Raw genomic sequence first — 26951 nt, 5'->3', positions numbered from 1 at the left:
AGGATAAATGGAAAGGTAATCTGCTAACTGAAGAAAAGATAGATGGAGGGGAAGTCAAATGTGAAGATAGATGGAGGGGGAATCTGCTACCTCAATAGAGGATAGATGGAGGGGGAATCTAATCCCTGATGTGAAGATAGATGGAGGGGGAATCTAATCCCTGAATAGAGGATCGATGGAGGGGGAATCTACACTCTGAATAGAGGATAGATGGAGGGGGAACCTACTCCCTGAATAGAGGATAGATGGAGGGGGAATCTACTCCCTGAATAGAGGAGAGATGGAGGGTGAATCTACTATCTGTAGAGAGGATAAATGGAAAGGTAATCTGCTAACTGAAGAAAAGATAGATGGAGGGGAAGTCAAATGTGAAGATAGATGGAGGGGGAATCTGCTACCTAAATAGAGGATAGATGGAGGGGGAATCTAATCCCTGATGTGAAGATAGATGGAGGGGGAATCTAATCCCTGAATAGATGATAGATGGAGGGGGAATCTGCTACCTAAATAGATGATAGATGGAGGGGGAATCTAATCCCTGATGTGAAGATAGATGGAGGTTGAATCTACTACCTAAATAGATGATAGATGGAGGTTGAATCTACTACCTAAATAGATGATAGATGGAGGTTGAATCTACTACCTAAATAGAGGATAGATGAAGGTTGAATCTACTACCTAAATAGATGATAGATGGAGGTTGAATCTACTACCTAAATAGATGATAGATGGAGGTTGAATCTACTACCTAAATAGATGATAGATGGAGGTTGAATCTACTACCTAAATAGAGGATAGATGGAGGGGGAATCTAATCCCTGATGTGAATATAGATGGAGGGGGAATCTACTACATGATGTGAAGATAGATGGAGGGGGAATCTAATCCCTGAATAGATGATAGATGGAGGGGGAATCTGCTACCTAAATAGAGGATAGATGGAGGGGGAATCTAATCCCTGATGTGAAGATAGATGGAGGGGGAATCTAATCCCTGAATAGAGGATCGATGGAGGGGGAATCTACACTCTGAAGAGAGGATAGATAGAGGGTGAATCTACTCCCTGAAGAGAGGATAGATAGAGGGTGAATCTACTACCTAAATAGATGATAGATGGAGGGTGAATCTACTACCTAAATAGATGATAGATGGAGGGGGATTCTACTACCTAAATAGATGAAAGATGGAGGTTGAATCTACTACCTAAATAGATGATAGATGGAGGTTGAATCTACTACCTAAATAGATGATAGATGGAGGTTGAATCTACTACCTAAATAGATGATAGATGGAGGTTGAATCTACTACCTCAATAGATGATAGATGGAGGTTGAATCTACTACCTAAATTGATGATAGATGGAGGTTGAATCTACTACCTAAATAGATGATAGATGGAGGGGGGATTCTACTACCTAAATAGATGATAGATGGAGGTTGAATCTACTATCTAAATAGATGATAGATGGAGGTTGAATCTACTACCTAAATAGATGATAGATAGAAGATGAATCTACTACCTAAATAGATGATAGATAGAGGATGAATCTATTACCTAAAAAGAGGATAGATGGAGAAGAAATCTACTACCTAAAAAGATGATAGATGGAGAAGAAAACTACTACCTAAAAAGATGATAGATGGAGAAGAAAACTACTACCTAAAAAGATGATAGATGGAGAAGAAAACTACTACCTAAATAGATGATAGATGGAGAAGAAAACTACTACCTAAAAAGATGATAGATGGAGAAGAAAACTACTACCTAAAAAGATGATAGATGGAGAAGAAAACTACTACCTAAAAAGATGATAGATGGAGAAGAAATCTACTACCTAAAAAGATGATAGATGGAGAAGAAAACTACTACCTAAATAGATGATAGATGGAGAAGAAAACTACTACCTAAATAGATGATAGATGGAGAAGAAATCTACTACCTAAATAGATGATAGATGGAGAAGAAAACTACTACCTAAATAGATGATAGATGGAGAAGAAAACTACTACCTAAATAGATGATAGATGGAGAAGAAAACTACTACCTAAAAAGATGATAGATGGAGAAGAAAACTACTACCTAAATAGATGATAGATGGAGAAGAAAACTACTACCTAAATAGATGATAGATGGAGAAGAAATCTACTACCTAAAAAGATGATAGATGGAGAAGAAAACTACTACCTAAATAGATGATAGATGGAGAAGAAAACTACTACCTAAATAGATGATAGATGGAGAAGAAAACTACTACCTAAATAGATGATAGATGGAGGGGGATTCTACTAAATTAAGTAGGATAGATGGAAGGGGAATCGACTCTGTGAAGTGCGAAAAGATGGAGGGCGATTCTACTATCAGAAGAGAGGAAAGATGGAGGGGGGGGATCTACTACCTCATGAGAGGATAGATGGAGGGGAAATCTACTACCTGAAGAGAGTAAATATGGAGGGGGTATCTACTCCCTCATGAGAGGATAGATGGAGGGGGAATATGATCCTGAAGAGAGGATAGATGGAGGGGTAAACTACCATCTGATGAAATTATATTTGGAGGTGTAATCTACTACCTGAAGAGAGGATAGATGGAGGGGGGATCTACTAGCTAAAGAGAGGATAGATGGATGGTGAATCTACTACCTAAATAGATGATAGATGGAGGGTGAATCTACTACCTAAATAGATGATAGATGGAGGGGGATTCTACTACCTAAATAGATGATAAATGGAGGTTGAATGTACTACCTAAATAGATGATAGATGGAGGTTGAATCTACTACCTGAAGAGAGGAAATATGGAGAGGGGGATCTACTCCCTCGTGAGAGGATAGATGGAGAGGGAATACGATCCTGAAGAGAGGATAGATGGAGGGGTAAACCACCATCTGATGAAATTATATTTGGAGGTGTAATCTACTACCTGAAGAGAGGATAGATGGAGGGGGGATCTACTACCTAAAGAGAGGATAGATGGAGGGTGAATCTACTACCTAAATAGATGATAGATGGAGGGTGAATCTACTACCTAAATAGATGATAGATGGAGGGGGATTCTACTACCTAAATCGATGATAAATGGAGGTTGAATCTACTACCTAAATAGATGATAGATGGAGGTTGAATCTACTACCTGAAGAGAGGAAATATGGAGGGGGGGATCTACTCCCTCATGAGAGGATAGATGGAGAGGGAATACGATCCTGAAGAGATCTGATGAAATTATATTTGGAGGTGTAATCTACTACCTGAAGAGAGCATAGATGGAGGGGGAATCTACTCCTTGAAGAGAGGATAGATTGAGGGGAATCTACTCCCTGAATAGAGCATAGATGGAGGGGGAATCTACTCCTTGAAGAGAGGATAGATCGAGGGGAATCTACTCCCTGAATAGAGGATAGATGGAGGGGAATCTACTCCCTGAAGAGAGGATAGATGGACAGGTTATCTACTACCTGAAGGGAGAATAGATGGATGGGGCATCTACTACCTGAAGAAGATAGATTGAGGGGGAATCTAGAGGGGGAATCCATGACTCAAGCTTTCATTTTGTTTATACCTGCTCTACAAATGTTTAGTCCCTTAAAACCAGTTAATGAATAAAACTGCTCTTGCTCTCCTGTCAGATGTACATGTAGTGATGAGGACTGCAAATCGGGACACCTATGGTAATGTTAGAGGGAAGGTCAGCTGTAGATCAGGTAATGTTAGAGGGAGGGCCAGCTGTAGATCAGGTAATGTTAGAAGGAGGGCCAGCTGTAGATCAGGTAATGTTAGGGGGAGGGCCAGCTGTAGATCAGGTAATGTTAGAGGGAGGGCCAGCTGTAGATCAGGTAATGTTAGAAGGAGGGACAGCTGTAGATCAGGTAATGTTAGGGGGAGGGCCAGCTGTAGATCAGGTATTGTTAGAGGGAGGGCCAGCTGTAGATCAGGTAATGTTAGAAGGAGGGCCAGCTGTAGATCAGGTAATGTTAGGGGGAGGGCCAGCTGTAGATCAGGTAATGTTAGAGGGAGGGCCAGCTGTAGATCAGGTAATGTTAGAAGGAGGGCCAGCTGTTGATCAGGTAATGTTAGATAGGGGTCAGCTGTAGATCAGGTAATGTTAGAGGGAGGGCCAGCTGTAGATCAGGTAATGATAGAGTGAGGGCCAGCTGTAGATCAGGTAATGATAGAGTGAGGGCCAGCTGTAGATGAGGTATTGTTAGAGGGAGGGCCAGCTTCAGATCGGGTAATGTTAGAGGGAGGGTCAGCTCCACAGGGCATGACCAGTGCATTTTTCAGCCCATTGAGATACTGTTAAGGTTGATTGACTGATTGATTGGTTAATCAATCAGACCATTTGCTTTAGAGTCAACCTCACAGAGGGAATGGAAGCATGTCAAACGGAACGGAAGGAGATATAGAACACAGCTCTACTCAAGCTGGGAATCAAACGATTGTTCCATACCCATAAATTCAATCCCAAGATGCTCTGCCATTGCAGAAAGTTGACAGTTGGAAAAACAAACAAAAAGAAGAGGAGAACAGTTTAGGAGAGACACCTTCCAACATAGATAAACAACAGATATACATACACAGTATGGGCATTGAGCGACAGGACTGACGGGAAAGTTGAGACACGGATGGTGAGTCATGAGTAACAGTTACAGTAACAGGACGGAGCTGGACAACATCAAGCTAAGACCATCAGGACATCCAAACAAGCACCACAGACAGACACAAGACAAGCAGACAAAACAACAGCAAGCAGTTAGACTAGACTAGAGCATGCAAATCCAGATATCCACTTAACTCACTGCCATAATGACAAGATGGGATCTCTGGGCCATCCATTAAGGGCAGATTATGACATAGTGCACTACTTAGCTAATGAAACATTATATTACCATGACAGATGGGTCTATAGCACAAGAACATAGATTGTTTTGAAAGTATAGATTAGTCGTCCAATTAATAGATTTGAATATATTATTTAATTAAATCTATCTTCCTGATCATAAGGGATGTTAGATGTTACTTCTTCTGGTACTCACTACATGGCAGCACAGTCCAATGTTAATGTTTCATTCAACACAGGCAACTGCATTCAGATTCAGGAAACATTTGATGGAACATGACATGTGACCATGGTATCATGTCCAATGACATGTTAACAGAAAAACCTTACCTGTATACCATGGGAATAAAAAATCTGATCAATTCACTCTAAAATATTACATTATAACCATGTTATGGGGAAGGGAGGGGATGACTGATAGAGAGTAAGTGTATGTTCTGTATGTGATGGAAGGCCTGTGTGACAGTATGAGACGTGAAGCCTGTGATTGCCTTCACTGAGGGATACATGTATTAGGGAAGACAGAGTCCACCTCAGCAATCTGTTCCACCAACCTCATCTAAGGACCAGCAACACCTTGATACTATTGACTAAGCTAAGATGATGTTTCACCTCATCCGCAAAACAAAGTTATCCGATCAGCTTCAGAGGGGGGATTATATTGCATGGGAAGAAGTGGAGAAGGGCTGCACCATTCCAGCTGCTGAACCCATATCTCTGACAGCCCACTTGCTCTAGTCGGGTTGCAGCAAATCCCAGCTGTTGTCATGACAACGTGCTCTTGGGGGGGCTGAGGGGGTCCAGCTTTCTGTAGCGCCATCAATGAGATATTTGGGGTAGGGGAGACGCCCTGATAGGAGGAGGGAAGTGGGATGGATGGATAAGTGGATGGATGAGGTTCGGAGAGAGAGTGTAGGGCTGGAGGGGATTCTGTATGCTTCTATATGTTTTAGTTCTGTTTTGGCCTCAAAAAGCTAACTTCACAGCATGATGAGGATTGCAATACTAGCCCATATATGCTGGAGATGCTGGAGAGGGTAGATGTATATTACAGTGGCTCACCAGCTCTACTGTACACAATCTACACTGTAGGGCAATAACACAAGGGAATTAACACAGTCAATAGAAATGGTAGCCAACAAGCTAATCCTTGAAATGCATTTCTTCTCTGACTGACTAGTAAAGTGAGTCGATTTCTAAAGTCCCGTTTGGATCTACAGTATATGTTTTGCTGCAGTGCTGTCAGTTGAGTGGTCCTGACCTCTATTGGCTGTCAGTCGAGTGGTCCTGACCTCTATTGTGGATGTGCGCACTTGAAACTGTGACTGACAGGCATGTGTATGTTTAGAGGAAATTGGTGTGCAGAAATGGCCTCCTCTCCAGTGTGCTCTCTGAATTAAATTACACATGTCAGATCTCGCACTGGGAGGGGGGGGGGGGGTGGGGGGGGGGGGAGAGGGTGGAGCTTCACCCCATCTGTCTGCCTTTTTTGTCATTCATGTTATTATAAGTGGAGCCTCAAGCTTGTTTCCGATGCTACTCTTGTGTGTGCACGCAAAGGTCGTCTCTCAAAGGGATCACGCATAGTTGGGAATTTTCAGATCATTTCAAAGGAAAAGATTTAGATAAATGGTCTAATGTAATTAATGAATTATATCCCTGGTCGGTCCCGATGTTTATTAAATATTTGGTCTGCTTTGATGTTTTTACAGTATTTTAATTGTGGGTATTTTTCTGTAACGGAGGAGGTTTGAAAAATGTCAACCACACACCCTGCCTAGGTCGTCTCAGCATGTCATTTAAGGAAAAAAGGCTTGGCTCTGTTGACTAGAGTTGACAATGAATACACTTCTTGAAAAGAGAGGAATTTGTGCAATTCCATGGAGGTGAAACGTAACGTGACAGTAAGATAGATGTCGATGTAGAGTGAGAGAACTCCCATAACCTGCTGGCACATACAATATGGTTCAGTACAGTACCAGGCTGTATGCATAGGCTCTGGGAAAGATGCTTACATTACATATGCAATACATTTTGCAACTAAATAGTGTACAGGAGCGCTGTCATTCTGAAATCCACACAAGGCTGACTTACAAAGGCATGATGTTGATGGATATGTACTGTAGAAAACTACAATACTGCTATACTATAAATCATATACCATGACTTGCCATGGAAACAGAAGGCCCGATGTTTGATCATATACTGTAGAGTGTAGACTTGCATATCATACATTTCCCTGTTTTCATGCAAAACAAAAAAAACATTATAACCCTACTAGAGAACCATTATAACCCTACTAGAGAACCACTATAACCCCACTAGAGAACCACTATAACCCCACTAGAGAACCACTATAACCCCACTAGAGAACCACTATAACCCCACTAGAGAACCACTATAACCCTACTAGAGAACCATTATAACCCTACTAGAGAACCACTATAACCCCACTAGATAACCATTATAACCCTACTAGAGAACCACTATAACCCCACTAGAGAACCACTATAACCCTACTAGAGAACCATTATAAACCACTAGAGAACCACTATAACCCTACTAGAGAACCATTATAAACCACTAGAGAACCACTATAACCCCACTAGAGAACCACTATAACCCTACTAGAGAACCATTATAAACCACTAGAGAACCACTATAACCCTTGTTAAGGATACAGGTATCCTGTGTCTGTGTGTATCCTGTGTTTCTTTTCTCTCCTTCTCCCCTCACAGGTGAAAATCATCACTCCCCAATCAGTCAACAATTAACCCCATCAATCAGAAGACACACCTCCTCCTGTTTCCTACCCTATCACAGTTCCTTCCCCATGGTTTAAAAACCCCATCATTTGTTTCCTCTAGAGCTCAATCTCTTTGTAAATGCCATGTTGGTAGATCTCTGTTCTTCATAGATTTCAGTAGCTCAATCTCTTTGTAATGCCATGTTGGTAGATCTCTGTTCTTTATAGATTTCAGTAGCTCAATCTCTTTGTAAATGCCATGTATGTAGATCTCTCTCTTTGCGTCTTAACCTCTTCTTTTGTTTGAGCACCTCCAAATCACTTTGTCATCTCCTGTGAGTATTGTTTTGATTATGGTGTTTGTTTGTTGCTGGTGGGAAAAGGGGGAAACCAAGACAAGTCGCCCATGGGCATACACTACCCGTAGGTGAACTTTGTTAAATACACTAGTTAGAACTGGGCGGACCACCCACTGTATTTTGGTTAGTTAGTTAGCTGTTGTTGAAATAGGCTAGTCTAGCTTAGGGGTGTTTTGAATACTTATTGTTTCTTTCCTTGGGTCCAGCTCAGCCCCTTTTCCTGCTCCCCCCATTACCGTGTGTTTATAAATAAACCCTGAGTTTGACGGTATTATTTCGGTTGTCGTGGTTATTTCGTTCACACTTACTTTGTCACAATTATAATTTACATGAGTTGTGTTACGGGTCTCACTACCACCCCCCTAGACTGTCGGGCCAAAAGGGATTCGTAACACCCTACCAGAGAACCATTATAAACCACTAGAGAACCACTATAACCCTACCAGAGAACCACTATAACCCCACTAGAGAACCACTATAACCCCACTAGAGAACCATTATAACCCTACCAGAGAACCACCATAACCCTACTAGAGAACCATTATAACCCTACTAGAGAACCACTATAACCCCACTAGAGAACCACTATAACCCGACTAGAGAACCATTATAAACCACTAGAGAACCCCTACAACCCTACCAGAGAACCATTATAAACCACTAGAGAACCGCTATAACCCTACCAGAGAACCACTATAACCCTACTAGAGAACCATTATAACCCTACCAGAGAACCACTATAACCCTACTAGAGAACCATTATAAACCACTAGAGAACCACTATAACGCTACTAGAGAACCATTATAACCCTACCAGAGAACCATTATAACCCTACCAAAGAACCACTATAACCCTACTAGAGAACCATTATAACCCTACCAGAGTACCACTTTAACCCTACCAGAGAACCACTATAAACCACTAGAGAACCATTATAACCCTACTAGAGAACCATTATAACCCTACCAGAGAACCATTATAACCCTACTAGAGGACCACTATAACCCTACTACAGAACCATTATAACCCTACCAGAGAACCATTATAACCCTACCAGAGAACCATTATAACCCTACTAGAGAACCACTATAACCCTACTACAGAACCATTATAAACCTACTAGAGAACCACTATAACCCTACTACAGAACCATTATAGCCCTACTAGAGAACCATTATAACCCTACCAGAGAACCATTATAACCCTACTAGAGAACCACTATAACCCTACTACAGAACCATTATAACCCTACCAGAGAATCATTATAACCCTACCAGAGAACCATTATAACCCTACCAGAGAACCATTATAACCCTACTAGAGAACCACTATAACCCTACTACAGAACCATTATAACCCTACTAGAGAACCATTATAACCCTACCAGAGAACCACTATAACCCTACTACAGAACCATTATAACCCTACTAGAGAACTATTAGTATTTTGTATTTTTATGTGTTATTTCTTAAATTGGTACCCCAGGTAATCTTAGGTTTTATTACATAAAGTCGGGAGGAACTACTGGATATAAGAGCAACGTCAACTCACCATCATTACGACCAGGAATACAACTTTCCCGAAGCGGATCCTGTGTTTTTCCCACCACCCAGGACAATGGATCGAATCCCAGCCGGCGAACCAAAACAACGTCGCCGTAAAAGGGGCAGACGAAGTGGTCTTCTGGTCAGGCTCCGTAGACGGGCACATAGCACACCGCTCCTGAGCATACTACTTGCCAAGGACCAGTCTCTTGACAACAGGGTTGATGAAATCCGAGCAAGGGTAGCATTCCAGAGAGACATAAGAGACTGTAACGTTCTTTCTCTTTCTTTCTTTGCTTCACGGAAACATGGCTCACTCGAGACACGATATCGGAGTCGGTAGAGCCAGCTGGTTTCTTCACGCATCGCGCCAACGGAAACAAGCATCTTTCTGGTAAGACGAGGGGCCTTATGATTATGATTATGATTAACGAGTCGTAGTGTGATCATAACAACATACAGGAAATCAAGTCTTTCTGTTCACCTGACTTAGAATTCCTCACAATCAAATGTCGACAGCATTATCTACCAAGAGAATACTCCTCGATTATAATCACAGCCGCATATATTCCCCCCCAAGCAGACACATCGACAGCCCTGAACAAACTTTATTTGACTCTATGTAAACTGGAAACCACATATCCTGAGGCTGCATTCATTGTAGCTGGGGACTTTAACAAGGCTAATCTGAAAACAAGACCCCCTAAATGCTATTAGCATATTGATTGTGCTACCAGGGCTGGTAAAACCCAAGATCATTGTTATTCTAACTTCCGCGACGCATAAGGCCCTCCCCCGCCCTCCTTTTGGAAAAGCTGACCACGACTCCATTTTGTTGCTCCCAGCGTATAGACAGAGACTAAAACAGGAAGCTCCCGCGCTCAGGTCTGTTCAACTCTGGTCCGACCAATCTGATTCCACGCTTCAAGATTGCTTCAATCACGTGTATTGGGATACGTTCCGCATTGCGTCAAACAACAACATTGACGAATACGCTGATTCAGTGAGCGAGTTTATTAGCAAGTGCATTGGCAATGTCGTACCCACAGCAACTATTAAAACATTCCCAAACCAGAAACCGTGGATTGATGGCAGCATTCGCGTGAAACTGAAAGCGAGAACCACTGCTTTTAACCAGGGCAAGGTGACCGGAAACATGACCGAATACAAACAGTGTAGCTAATCCCTCCGCAAGGCAATCAAACAAGGTAAGCTTCAGTATAGAGACAAAGTAGAGTTGCAATTCTACAGCTCAGACACAAGAGGTATGTGGCAGGGTCTACAGTCAATCACGGATTACAAAAAGAAAACCAGCCCCGTCGCGGACCAGGATGTCTTGCTCCCAGACAGATTAAACAACTTCTTTGCTCGCTTTGAGGACAATACAGTGCCACTGACACGGCCCGCTACCAAAACCTGTGGACTCTCCTTCACTGCAGCCGACGTAAGTAAAACATTTAAACCTGTTAACCCTCGCAAGGCTGCAGGCCCAGACGGCATCCCCAGCCGCATCCTCAGAGCATGCGCAGACCAGCTGGCTGGTGTGTTTACGGACATATTCAATCAATCCTTATCCCAGTCTGCTGTTCCCGCATGCTTCAAGAGGGCCACCATTGTTCCTGTTCCCAAGAAAGCTAAGGTAACTGAGCTAAACGACTACCCCGTAGCACTCACTTCCGTCATCATGAAGTTCTTTGAGAGACTAGTCAAGGACCATTTCACCTCCACCCTACCTGACACCTTAGACCCACTCCCATTTGCTTACCGCCCCAATAGGTCCACAGACGACACAATCGCAACCACACTGCACACTGCCCTAACCCATCTGGACAAGAGGAATACCTATGTGAGAATGCTGTTCATTGACTACAGCTCAGCATTTAACACCATAGTACCCTCCAAACTCATCAACAAGCTCGAGACCCTGGGTCTTGAACCCTCCCTGTGCAACTGGGTTCTGGACTTCCTGACAGGCCGCCCCAGGTGGTGAGGGTAGGTAACAACATCTCCACCCCACTGATCCTCAATACTGGGGCCCCACAAGGGTGCATTCTGAGCCATCTCCTGTACTCCCTGTTCACCCACAACTGCATGGCCATGCATGCCTCCAACTCAATCATCAAGTTTGCAGACGATTACCAACAATGAGGAGACGGCCTACAGGGAGGATGTCAGGAAAATAACCTCACACTCAACGTCAACAAAACAAAGGAGATGAACGTGGACTTCAGGAAACAGCAGAGGGAGCACCCCCCTATCCACATTGACGGGACAGTAGTGGAGAGGGTAGTAAGTTTTAAGTTCCTCGGCGTACACATCACTGACAAACTGAATTGGTCCACCCACACAGACAGCGTGGTGAAGAAGGCGCAGCAATTCGGCTTGTCACCAAAAGCACTCACAAACTTTTACAGATGCACAATCGAGAGCATCCTATTTGGCTGTATCACCGCCTGGTACGGCAACTGCTCCGCCCACAACCGTAAGCCTCTCCAGAGGGTAGTGAGGTCTGTACAACGCATCACCGGGGGCAAACTACCTGCCCTCCAGGACACCTACACCACCCGATGTCACAGGAAGGCCATAAAGATCATCAAGGACAACAACCACACGAGCCACTGCCTGTTCACGCCGCTATCATCCAGAAGGCGAGGTCAGTACAGGTGCATCAAAGCAGGGACCGAGAGACTGAAAAACAGCTTCTATCTCAAGGCCATCAGACTGTTAAACAGCCACCACTAACATTGAGTGGCTGCTGCCAACATACTGACTCAACTCCAGCCACTTTAATAATGGAAAAATGTATGTAAAAATGTATCACTAGCCACTTTAAACAATGCCACTTAATATAATGTTTACATCCCCTACATTACTCATCCTAGATGTATATACTGTACCCGATACCATCTACTGCATCTTGCCTATGCCGTTCTGTACCATCACTCATTCATATATTTTGTATGTACCTATTCTTCATCCCTTTACACTTGTGTGTATAAGGTAGTAGTTGTGGAATTGTTAGGTTAGATTACCGCATTGTCGGAACTAGAAGCACAAGCATTTCGCTACACTCGCATTAACATCTACTAACCATGTGTATGTGACAAATAAAATGTGATTTGATTTGCCTGTTACTCAGGCCCAAAAGCCAGGATATACATATAAGTGGTATCATTGGATAGAAAACAATTTGAAGTTTGTAGAAATGTTAACATAATGTATGAGACTATAACACAATTGATATGGCAGAAGAAAATCCAAAGAAAAACCAAACGTAATTCTTTTTTTTTTTTAGATGCCATGCTCTTTCAATGGAAAGCTATAGGTCCTATGCAATTCCAGCTCCCAGATTGCAATTCGTATGGCTTCCACTAGATGTCAACAGTCTTTGTTCAAGGTTTCAGGCTTGTTCCTTTCAAAACAAGGAAGAATTGTCAGTTTTGGTACCGGGAGTCAAAGTTGGAAATCAGTCTGTGTGCGGGCGACGAAGAGGACGCACACTTGCTAATTTTTTTCTATTGAGCATACTTCTTTCCGTATTAAATATTATATTTTAATTACATTTTAGGGTACCTGAGGATTCAATAGAAACATAGTTTGACTCGTTTTAACAAAGTTTAGCGGTAGCTTTTTGGATTATTTTGTTGAACGAGTGAATTACTGAAATTGATGGCGAAAAATGAAAAAAATGTTGATGTTGGGGCGCCGTCCTCAAACAATCGCAATGTTAACCCTACTAGAGAACCATTATAACCCACTAATGAAACACTACAACCCTACTATAACTATACTAGAGAACCATTATGACCCTCCAACAGAACCATTATAAACCTACAATAACCCTACAAGAGAACCATTATAACCCTACTATAACCCCACAAGAAAATCATTACAAACCTACTATAGAACCACTAAAACCCTACTATAGAACAACTATAACCCTACTATAGAACAACTATAACCCTACTATAGAACCACTAAAACCCTACTAGAGAACCACTATAACCCTACTAGAGAACAATTATAACCCTACTATAGAACCACTAAAACCCTACTAGAGAACCACTATAACCCTTCCTGTAAATCATTATAACCCTACTAAAGAACCATTAAAACCCTACAAGAGACCCATTATAACAATACTACAAAACAATGTTAACCCTACTATAGAACCACTAAAACCCTACTAGAGAACCACTATAACCCTACTAGAGAACAATTATAACCCTACTATAACCCTTCCTGTAAATCATTATAACCCTACTAAAGAACCATTAAAACCCTACGAGAGACCCATTATAACAATACTACAAAACAATGTTAACCCTACGAGAGACCCATTATAACAATACTACAAAACAATGTTAACCCTACGAGAGACCCATTATAACAATACTACAAAACAATGTTAACCCTATGAGAGAACCATTATAACAATACTACAAAACAATGTTAACCCTACTAGAGACCCATTATAACAATACTACAAAACAATGTTAACCCTATGAGAGAACCATTATAACAATACTACAAAACAATGTTAACCCTATGAGAGAACCATTATAACAATACTACAAAACAATGTTAACCCTATGAGAGAACCATTATAACAATACTACAAAACAATGTTAACCCTACGAGAGACCCATTATAACAATACTACAAAACAATGTTAACCCTACTAGAGACCCATTATAACAATACTACAAAACAATGTTAACCCTACTAGAGAACCATTATAACAATACTACAAAACAATGTTAACCCTACTAGAGAACCATTATAACAATACTACAAAACAATGTTAACCCTACGAGAGAACCATTATAACAATACTACAAAACAATGTTAACCCTACTAGAGAACCATTATAACAATACTACAAAACAATGTTAACCCTACTAGAGAACCATTATAACAATACTACAAAACAATGTTAACCCTACTAGAGACCCATTATAACAATACTACAAAACAATGTTAACCCTACTAGAGACCCATTATAACAATACTACAAAACAATGTTAACCCTATGAGAGAACCATTATAACAATACTACAAAACAATGTTAACCCTACGAGAGAACCATTATAACAATACTAGAAATCAATGTTAACCCTACGAGAGAACCATTATAACAATACTACAAAACAATGTTAACCCTACGAGAGAACCATTATAACAATACTACAAAACAATGTTAACCCTACTAGAGAACCAATATAACAATACTACAAAACAATGTTAACCCTATGAGAGAACTATTATAACAATACTACAAAACAATGTTAACCCTACTAGAGACCCATTATAACAATACTACAAAACAATGTTAACCCTACGAGAGAACCATTATAACAATACTACAAAACAATGTTAACCCTACTAGAGAACCAATATAACAATACTACAAAATAATGTTAACCCTATGAGAGAACCATTATAACAATAGTACAAAACAATGTTAACCCTATGAGAGAACCATTATAACAATACTACAAAACAATGTTAACCCTATGAGAGAACCATTATAACAATACTACAAAACAATGTTAACCCTATGAGAGAACCATTATAACAATACTACAAAACAATGTTAACCCTACGAGAGAACCATTATAACAATACTACAAAACAATGTTAACCCTATGAGAGAACCATTATAACAATACTACAAAACAATGTTAACCCTATGAGAGAACCATTATAACAATACTACAAAACAATGTTAACCCTACGAGAGACCCATTATAACAATACTACAAAACAATGTTAACCCTACTAGAGACCCATTATAACAATACTACAAAACAATGTTAACCCTACTAGAGACCCATTATAACAATACTACAAAACAAGGTTAACCCTACGAGAGAACCATTATAACAATACTACAAAACAATGTTAACCCTACTAGAGAACCATTATAACAATACTACAAAACAATGTTAACCCTACTAGAGAACCATTATAACAATACTACAAAACAATGTTAACCCTACGAGAGAACCATTATAACAATACTACAAAACAATGTTAACCCTACTAGAGAACCATTATAACAATACTACAAAACAATGTTAACCCTACTAGAGACCCATTATAACAATACTACAAAACAATGTTAACCCTACGAGAGAACCATTATAACAATACTACAAAACAATGTTAACCCTACTAGAGACCCATTATAACAATACTACAAAACAATGTTAACCCTACGAGATAACCATTATAACAATACTACAAAACAATGTTAACCCTACGAGAGAACCATTATAACAATACTACAAAACAATGTTAACCCTACTAGAGAACCATTATAACAATACTACAAAACAATGTTAACCCTACGAGAGAACCATTATAACAATACTACAAAACAATGTTAACCCTATGAGAGAACCATTATAACAATACTACAAAACAATGTTAACCCTACGAGAGAACCATTATAACAATACTACAAAACAATGTTAACCCTATGAGAGAACCATTATAACAATACTACAAAACAATGTTAACCCTATGAGAGAACCATTATAACAATACTACAAAACAATGTTAACCCTACTAGAGAACCATTATAACAATACTACAAAACAATGTTAACCCTATGATAGAACCATTATAACAATACTACAAAACAATGTTAACCCTATGAGAGAACCATTATAACAATACTAGAAAACAATGTTAACCCTATGAGAGAACCATTATAACAATACTACAAAACAATGTTAACCCTATGAGAGAACCATTATAACAATACTACAAAACAATGTTAACCCTATGAGAGAACCATTATAACAATACTACAAAACAATGTTAGCCCTATGAGAGAACCATTATAACAATACTAGAAAACAATGTTAACCCTATGAGAGAACCATTATAACAATACTACAAAACAATGTTAACCCTACGAGAGAACCATTGTAACAATACTACAAAACAATGTTCACCCTACTAGAGAACCATTATAACAATACTACAGAACAATGTTAACCCTACAAGAGAACCATTATAACAACACTACAAAACAATGTTAACCCTATGAGAGAACCATTATAACAATACTACAAAACAATGTTAACCCTAACCATTATAACAATACTACAAAACAATGTTAACCCTACGAGAGAACCATTATAACAATACTACAAAACAATGTTAACCCTAGAGAACCATTATAACAATACTACAAAACAATGTTAACCCTACGAGAGAACCATTATAACAATACTACAAAACAATGTTAACCCTACTAGAGACCCATTATAACAATACTACAAAACAATGTTAACCCTACGAGAGAACCATTATAACAATACTACAAAACAATGTTAACCCTATGAGAGAACCATTATAACAATACTACAAAACAATGTTAACCCTATGAGAGAACCATTATAACAATACTACAAAACAATGTTAACCCTATGAGAGAACCATTATAACAATACTACAAAACAATGTTAACCCTACGAGAGACCCATTATAACAATACTACAAAACAATGTTAACCCTACGAGAGACCCATTATAACAATACTACAAAACAATGTTAACCCTACTAGAGACCCATTATAACAATACTACAAAACAATGTTAACCCTACTAGAGACCCATTATAACAATACTACAAAACAATGTTAACCCTACGAGAGAACCATTATAACAATACTACAAAACAATGTTAACCCTACTAGAGAACCATTATAACAATACTACAAAACAATGTTAACCCTACTAGAGAACCATTATAACAATACTACAAAACAATGTTAGCCCTACGAGAGAACCATTATAAAAATACTACAAAACAATGTTAACCCTACTAGAGAACCATTATAACAATACTACAAAACAATGTTAACCCTACTAGAGACCCATTATAACAATACTACAAAACAATGTTAACCCTACGAGAGAACCATTATAACAATACTACAAAACTATGTTAACCCTACTAGAGACCCATTATAACAATACTACAAAACAATGTTAACCCTACGAGAGAACCATTATAACAATACTACAAAACAATGTTAACCCTACGAGAGAACCATTATAACAATACTACAAAACAATGTTAACCCTACTAGAGAACCATTATAACAATACTACAAAACAATGTTAACCCTACGAGAGAACCATTATAACAATACTACAAAACAATGTTAACCCTATGAGAGAACCATTATAACAATACTACAAAACAATGTTAACCCTACGAGAGAACCATTATAACAATACTACAAAACAATGTTAACCCTATGAGAGAACCATTATAACAATACTACAAAACAATGTTAACCCTATGAGAGAACCATTATAACAATACTACAAAACAATGTTAACCCTACTAGAGAACCATTATAACAATACTACAAAACAATGTTAACCCTATGAGAGAACCATTATAACAATACTACAAAACAATGTTAACCCTATGAGAGAACCATTATAACAATACTAGAAAACAATGTTAACCCTATGAGAGAACCATTATAACAATACTACAAAACAATGTTAACCCTATGAGAGAACCATTATAACAATACTACAAAACAATGTTAACCCTATGAGAGAACCTTTATAACAATACTACAAAACAATGTTAACCCTATGAGAGAACCATTATAACAATACTAGAAAACAATGTTAACCCCATGAGAGAACCATTATAACAATACTACAAAACAATGTTAACCCTACGAGAGAACCATTATAACAATACTACAAAACAATGTTAACCCTACTAGAGAACCATTATAACAATACTACAGAACAATGTTAACCCTACGAGAGAACCATTATAACAATACTACAAAACAATGTTAACCCTACGAGAGAACCATTATAACAATACTACAAAACAATGTTAACCCTACGAGAGAACCATTATAACAATACTACAAAACAATGTTAACCCTACGAGAGAACCATTATAACAATACTACAAAACAATGTTAACCCTACGAGAGAACCATTATAACAATACTACAAAACAATGTTAACCCTACTAGAGAACCATTATAACAATACTACAAAACAATGTTAACCCTACGAGGGAACCATTATAACAATACTACAAAACAATGTTAACCCTACGAGAGAACCATTATAACAATACTACAAAACAATGTTAACCCTATGAGAGAACCATTATAACAATACTACAAAACAATGTTAACCCTATGAGAGAACCATTATAACAATACTACAAAACAATGTTAACCCTACTAGAGACACATTATAACAATACTACAAAACAATGTTAACCCTACTAGAGAACCATTATAACAATACTACAAAACAATGTTAACCCTATGAGAGAACCATTATAACAATACTACAAAACAATGTTAACCCTACTAGAGAACCATTATAACAATACTACAGAACAATGTTAACCCTACGAGAGAACCATTATAACAATACTACAAAACAATGTTAACCCTATGAGAGAACCATTATAACAATACTACAAAACAATGTTAACCCTACTAGAGAACCAATATAACAATACTACAAAACAATGTTAACCCTATGAGAGAACCATTATAACAATACTAGAAAACAATGTTAACCCTATGAGAGACCCATTATAACAATACTACAAAACAATGTTAACCCTATGAGAGAACCATTATAACAATACTACAAAACAATGTTAACCCTACGAGAGAACCATTATAACAATACTACAAAACAATGTTAACCCTATGAGAGAACCATTATAACAATACTAGAAAACAATGTTAACCCTATGAGAGAACCATTATAACAATACTACAAAACAATGTTACCCCTATGAGAGAACCATTATAACAATACTACAAAACAATGTTAACCCTATGAGAGAACCATTATAACAATACTACAAAACAATGTTAACCCTATGAGAGAACCATTATAACAATACTAGAAAACAATGTTAACCCTATGAGAGAACCATTATAACAATACTACAAAACAATGTTAACCCTACGAGAGAACCATTATAACAATACTACAAAACAATGTTAACCCTACTAGAGAACCATTATAACAATATTACAGAACAATGTTAACCCTACGAGAGAACCATTATAACAATACTACAAAACAATGTTAACCCTATGAGAGAACCATTATAACAATACTACAAAACAATGTTAACCCTACGAGAGAACCATTATAACAATACTACAAAACATTGTTAACCCTACGAGAGAACCATTATAACAATACTACAAAACAATGTTAACCCTACTAGAGAACCAATATAACAATACTACAAAACAATGTTAACCCTATGAGAGAACCATTATAACAATACTACAAAACAATGTTAACCCTATGAGAGAACCATTATAACAATACTACAAAACAATGTTAACCCTACGAGAGAACCATTATAACAATACTACAAAACAATGTTAACCCTACTAGAGAACCAATATAACAATACTACAAAACAATGTTAACCCTATGAGAGAACCATTATAACAATACTACAAAACAATGTTAACCCTATGAGAGAACCATTATAACAATACTACAAAACAATGTTAACCCTATGAGAGAACCATTATAACAATACTACAAAACAATGTTAACCCTATGAGAGAACCATTATAACAATACTACAAAACAATGTTAACCCTATGAGAGAACCATTATAACAATACTACAAAACAATGTTAACCCTATGAGAGAACCATTATAACAATACTACAAAACAATGTTAACCCTATGAGAGAACCATTATAACAATACTACAAAACAATGTTAACCCTACGAGAGACCCATTATAACAATACTACAAAACAATGTTAACCCTACTAGAGACCCATTATAACAATACTACAAAACAATGTTAACCCTACTAGAGACCCATTATAACAATACTACAAAACAATGTTAACCCTACGAGAGAACCATTATAACAATACTACAAAACAATGTTAACCCTACTAGAGAACCATTATAACAATACTACAAAACAATGTTAACCCTACTAGAGAACCATTATAACAATACTACAAAACAATGTTAACCCTACGAGAGAACCATTATAACAATACTACAAAACAATGTTAACCCTACTAGAGAACCATTATAACAATACTACAAAACAATGTTAACCCTACTAGAGACCCATTATAACAATACTACAAAACAATGTTAACCCTACGAGAGAACCATTATAACAATACTACAAAACTATGTTAACCCTACTAGAGACCCATTATAACAATACTACAAAACAATGTTAACCCTACGAGAGAACCATTATAACAATACTACAAAACAATGTTAACCCTACGAGAGAACCATTATAACAATACTACAAAACAATGTTAACCCTACTAGAGAACCATTATAACAATACTACAAAACAATGTTAACCCTACGAGAGAACCATTATAACAATACTACAAAACAATGTTAACCCTATGAGAGAACCATTATAACAATACTACAAAACAATGTTAACCCTACGAGAGAACCATTATAACAATACTACAAAACAATGTTAACCCTATGAGAGAACCATTATAACAATACTAGAAAACAATGTTAACCCTATGAGAGAACCATTATAACAATACTACAAAACAATGTTAACCCTACTAGAGAACCATTATAACAATACTACAAAACAATGTTAACCCTATGAGAGAACCATTATAACAATACTACAAAACAATGTTAACCCTATGAGAGAACCATTATAACAATACTAGAAAACAATGTTAACCCTATGAGAGAACCATTATAACAATACTACAAAACAATGTTAACCCTATGAGAGAACCATTATAACAATACTACAAAACAATGTTAACCCTATGAGAGAACCATTATAACAATACTACAAAACAATGTTAACCCTATGAGAGAACCATTATAACAATACTAGAAAACAATGTTAACCCCATGAGAGAACCATTATAACAATACTACAAAACAATGTTAACCCTACGAGAGAACCATTATAACAATACTACAAAACAATGTTAACCCTACTAGAGAACCATTATAACAATACTACAGAACAATGTTAACCCTACGAGAGAACCATTATAACAATACTACAAAACAATGTTAACCCTATGAGAGAACCATTATAACAATACTACAAAACAATGTTAACCCTACGAGAGAACCATTATAACAATACTACAAAACAATGTTAACCCTACGAGAGAACCATTATAACAATACTACAAAACAATGTTAACCCTACTAGAGAACCAATATAACAATACTACAAAACAATGTTAACCCTATGAGAGAACCATTATAACAATACTACAAAACAATGTTAACCCTATGAGAGAACCATTATAACAATACTACAAAACAATGTTAACCCTACGAGAGAACCATTATAACAATACTACAAAACAATGTTAACCCTACGAGAGAACCATTATAACAATACTACAAAACAATGTTAACCCTACGAGAGAACCATTATAACAATACTACAAAACAATGTTAACCCTACGAGAGAACCATTATAACAATACTACAAAACAATGTTAACCCTACGAGAGAACCATTATAACAATACTACAAAACAATGTTAACCCTATGAGAGAACCATTATAACAAAACTACAAAACAATGTTAACCCTATGAGAGAACCATTATAACAATACTACAAAACAATGTTAACCCTACTAGAGACCCATTATAACAATACTACAAAACAATGTTAACCCTACTAGAGAACCATTATAACAATACTACAAAACAATGTTAACCCTATGCGAGAACCATTATAACAATACTACACAACAATGTTAACCCTACTAGAGAACCATTATAACAATACTACAGAACAATGTTAACCCTACGAGAGAGCCATTATAACAATACTACAAAACAATGTTAACCCTATGAGAGAACCATTATAACAATACTACAAAACAATGTTAACGTTACTAGAGAACCAATATAACAATACTACAAAACAATGTTAACCCTATGAGAGAACCATTATAACAATACTAGAAAACAATGTTAACCCTATGAGAGACCCATTATAACAATACTACAAAACAATGTTAACCCTATGAGAGAACCATTATAACAATACTACAAATCAATGTTAACCCTACGAGAGAACCATTATAACAATACTACAAAACAATGTTAACCCTATGAGAGAACCATTATAACAATACTAGAAAACAATGTTAACCCTATGAGAGAACCATTATAACAATACTACAAAACAATGTTACCCCTATGAGAGAACCATTATAACAATACTACAAAACAATGTTAACCCTATGAGAGAACCATTATAACAATACTACAAAACAATGTTAACCCTATGAGAGAACCATTATAACAATACTAGAAAACAATGTTAACCCTATGAGAGAACCATTATAACAATACTACAAAACAATGTTAACCCTACGAGAGAACCATTATAACAATACTACAAAACAATGTTAACCCTACTAGAGAACCATTATAACAATACTACAGAACAATGTTAACCCTACGAGAGAACCATTATAACAATACTACAAAACAATGTTAACCCTATGAGAGAACCATTATAACAATACTACAAAACAATGTTAACCCTACGAGAGAACCATTATAACAATACTACAAAACAATGTTAACCCTACGAGAGAACCATTATAACAATACTACAAAACAATGTTAACCCTACGAGAGAACCATTATAACAATACTACAAAACAATGTTAACCCTATGAGAGAACCATTATAACAATACTACAAAACAATGTTAACCCTACGAGAGAACCATTATGACAATACTACAAAACACTGTTAACCCTATGAGAGAACCATTATAACAATACTACAAAACAATGTTAACCCTATGAGAGAACCATTATAACAATACTACAAAACAATGTTAACTCTATGAGAGAACCATTATAACAATACTACAAAACAATGTTAACCCTATGAGAGAACCATTATAACAATACTACAAAACAATGTTAACCCTATGAGAGAACCATTATAACAATACTACAAAACAATGTTAACCCTACTAGAGACCCATTATAACAATACTACAAAACAATGTTAACCCTACTAGAGAACCATTATAACAATACTACAAAACAATGTTAACCCTATGATAGAACCATTATAACAATACTACAAAACAATGTTAACCCTATGAGAGAACCATTATAACAATACTAGAAAACAATGTTAACCCTACTAGAGACCCATTATAACAATACTACAAAACAATGTTAACCCTACGAGAGAACCATTATAACAATACTACAAAACAATGTTAACCCTATGAGAGAACCATTATAACAATACTACAAAACAATGTTAACCCTATGAGAGAACCATTATAACAATACTACAAAACAATGTTAACCCTATGAGAGAACCATTATAACAATACTACAAAACAATGTTAACCCTATGAGAGAACCATTATAACAATACTACAAAACAATGTTAACCCTATGAGAGAACCATTATAACAATACTACAAAACAATGTTAACCCTATGAGATAACCATTATAACAATACTACAAAACAATGTTAACCCTATGAGAGAACCATTATAACAATACTACAAAACAATGTTAACCCTATGAGAGAACCATTATAACAATACTACAAAACAATGTTAACCCTACGAGAGACCCATTATAACAATACTACAAAACAATGTTAACCCTATGAGAGAACCATTATAACAATACTACAAAACAATGTTAACCCTACGAGAGACCCATTATAACAATACTACAAAACAATGTTAACCCTACGAGAGACCCATTATAACAATACTACAAAACAATGTTAACCCTATGAGAGAACCATTATAACAATACTACAAAACAATGTTAACCCTATGAGAGAACCATTATAACAATACTAGAAAACAATGTTAACCCTACGAGAGACCCATTATAACAATACTACAAAACAATGTTAACCCTATGAGAGACCCATTATAACAATACTACAAAACAATGTTAACCCTACTAGAGAACCATTATAACAATACTACAAAACAATGTTGACCCTACTAGAGACCCATTATAACAATACTACAAAACAATGTTAACCCTACTAGAGACCCATTATAACAATACTACAAAACAATGCTAACCCTACTAGAGAACCAATATAACCCTACTAGAGAACCACTAAAACCCTACTAGAGAACCGCTATAACCCTACTATAGAAACATTACAACCCTACTATAGAACCACTATAACCCTACTAGAAAATCATTATAAGCCTACTAGAGAACCCCTACAACCCTTCTATAACCCTACTAGAGAACCACTATAACCCTACTAAGAGAACCACTAAAACCCTACTAGAGAACCATTATAAACCACTAGTGAACCATTATAAACCACAAGAGAATCATTATAACTCTACTAGTTAACCATTATAAACCACTAGTGAACCATTATAACTCTACTAGAGAAACATTATAACTCTACTAGAGAAACATTATAACTCTACTAGAAAAACATTATAACTCTACTAGAGAAACATTATAACTCTACTAGAAAAACATTATAACTCTACTAGAGAAACATTATAACCCTATTAGAGAAACATTATAACTCTACTAGAGAAACATTATAACCCTACTAGACAACCACTATAACCCTACCGTAACCCTACTAGATAAGCACTATAACCCTACATTAACCCTACTAGATAACCACTATAACCCTACCTTAACCCTACTAGATAACCACTATAACCCTACCGTAACCCTACTAGAGAACCACTATAACCCTACCTTAACCCTACTAGATAACCACTATAACCCTACCTTAACCCTACTAGAGAACCACTATAACCCTACCTTAACCCTACTAGAGAACCACTATAACCCTACCTTAACCCTACTAGATAACCACTATAACCCTACATTAACCCTACTAGATAACCACTATAACCCTACCTTAACCCTACCAGATAATCACTATAACCCTACATTAACCCTACTAGAGAACCACTATAACCCTACCTTAACCCTACTAGATAACCACTATAACCCTACATTAACCCTACTAGATAACCACTATAACCCTACCTTAACCCTACTAGATAACCACTATAATCCTACCTTACCCTACTAGATAACCACTATAACCCCCTACTAGATAACCACTATAACCCTACCTTAACCCTACTAGAGAACCACTATAACCCTACCTTAACCCTACTAGAGAACCACTATAACCCTACCTTAACCCTACTAGATAACCACTATAACCCTACATTAACCCTACTAGATCACTATAACCATTAACCCTACTAACCCTAACCTATAACCCCCTACTAGATAACCACTATAATCCTACCTTAACCCTACTAACCACTATAACCCTACCTTAACCCTACTAGAGAACCACTATAACCCTACCTTAACCCTACAAGATAACCACTATAACCCTACTAGATAACCACTATAACCCTACCGTAACCCTACTAGAGAACCACTATAACCCTACCTTAACCCTACTAGATAACCACTATAACCCTACCTTAACCCTACTAGAGAACCACTATAACCCTACCTTAACCGTACTAGATAACCTTGATAATCACTATAACCCTACTAGATAACTCTACCTTAACCCTACTAGACAACCACTATAATTAACCCTACCAGACAACCACTATAACCCTACCTTAACCCTAGTAAACAACCATTATAAACCTACCTTAACCCTACTAGACAACCACTATAATTAACCCTACTAGATAACCACTATAACCCTACCTTAACCCTACTAGACATCCACTATAACCCTACCTTAACCCTACTAGACATCCACTATAACCCTACCTTAACCCTACTAGACAACCACTATAACCCTACCTTAACCCTACTAGATAACCACTATAACCCTACTAGATAACCACTATAACCCTACTAGATAACCACTATAACCCTACATTAACCCTACTAGACAACCACTATAACCCTACTAGAGAACCACTATAACCCTACCTTAACCCTACTAGATAACCACTATAACCCTACCTTAACCCTACTAGAGAACCACTATAACCCTACCTTAACCCTACTAGATAACCACTATAACCCTACCTTAACCCTACTAGAGAACCACTATAACCCTACCTTAACCCTACTAGATAACCACTATAACCCTACCTTAACCCTACTAGAGAACCACTATAACCCTACCTTAACCCTACAAGATAACCACTATAACCCTACTAGATAACCACTATAACCCTACCGTAACCCTACTAGAGAACCACTATAACCCTACCTTAACCCTACTAGATAACCACTATAACCCTACCTTAACCCTACTAGAGAACCACTATAACCCTACCTTAACCGTACTAGATAACCTTGATAATCACTATAACCCTACTAGATAACTCTACCTTAACCCTACTAGACAACCACTATAATTAACCCTACCAGACAACCACT

The 26951-nt window shown here is 37.3% G+C and overlaps 1 protein-coding gene across 2 annotated transcripts in view; it reads right to left on the bottom strand.

The window, feature by feature from the left end:
- LOC139388258 (neuregulin 2a) overlaps nt 1-26951 on the bottom strand; it is a 180259-nt gene that overhangs the window by 6599 nt on the left and 146709 nt on the right. Inside the window, exon 6 of one of the 2 annotated variants that reach the window (XM_071134810.1) lies at nt 4444-4467. The exons of the other annotated variant lie outside the window; for it this stretch is intronic. Coding sequence (XP_070990911.1) covers nt 4444-4467 — 24 coding nt within the window. The remainder of the gene's footprint in view (nt 1-4443; nt 4468-26951) is intronic. 2 annotated transcript variants of the gene reach the window in all.

Source organism: Oncorhynchus clarkii, chromosome 29 (genome assembly GCF_045791955.1).
Source record: "Oncorhynchus clarkii lewisi isolate Uvic-CL-2024 chromosome 29, UVic_Ocla_1.0, whole genome shotgun sequence".
Taxonomy (NCBI): Eukaryota; Metazoa; Chordata; class Actinopteri; order Salmoniformes; family Salmonidae; genus Oncorhynchus; species Oncorhynchus clarkii.
The sequence above is the reverse complement of the archived record's forward strand: the minus strand, read 5'-3'. Positions and strand labels throughout refer to the sequence as shown.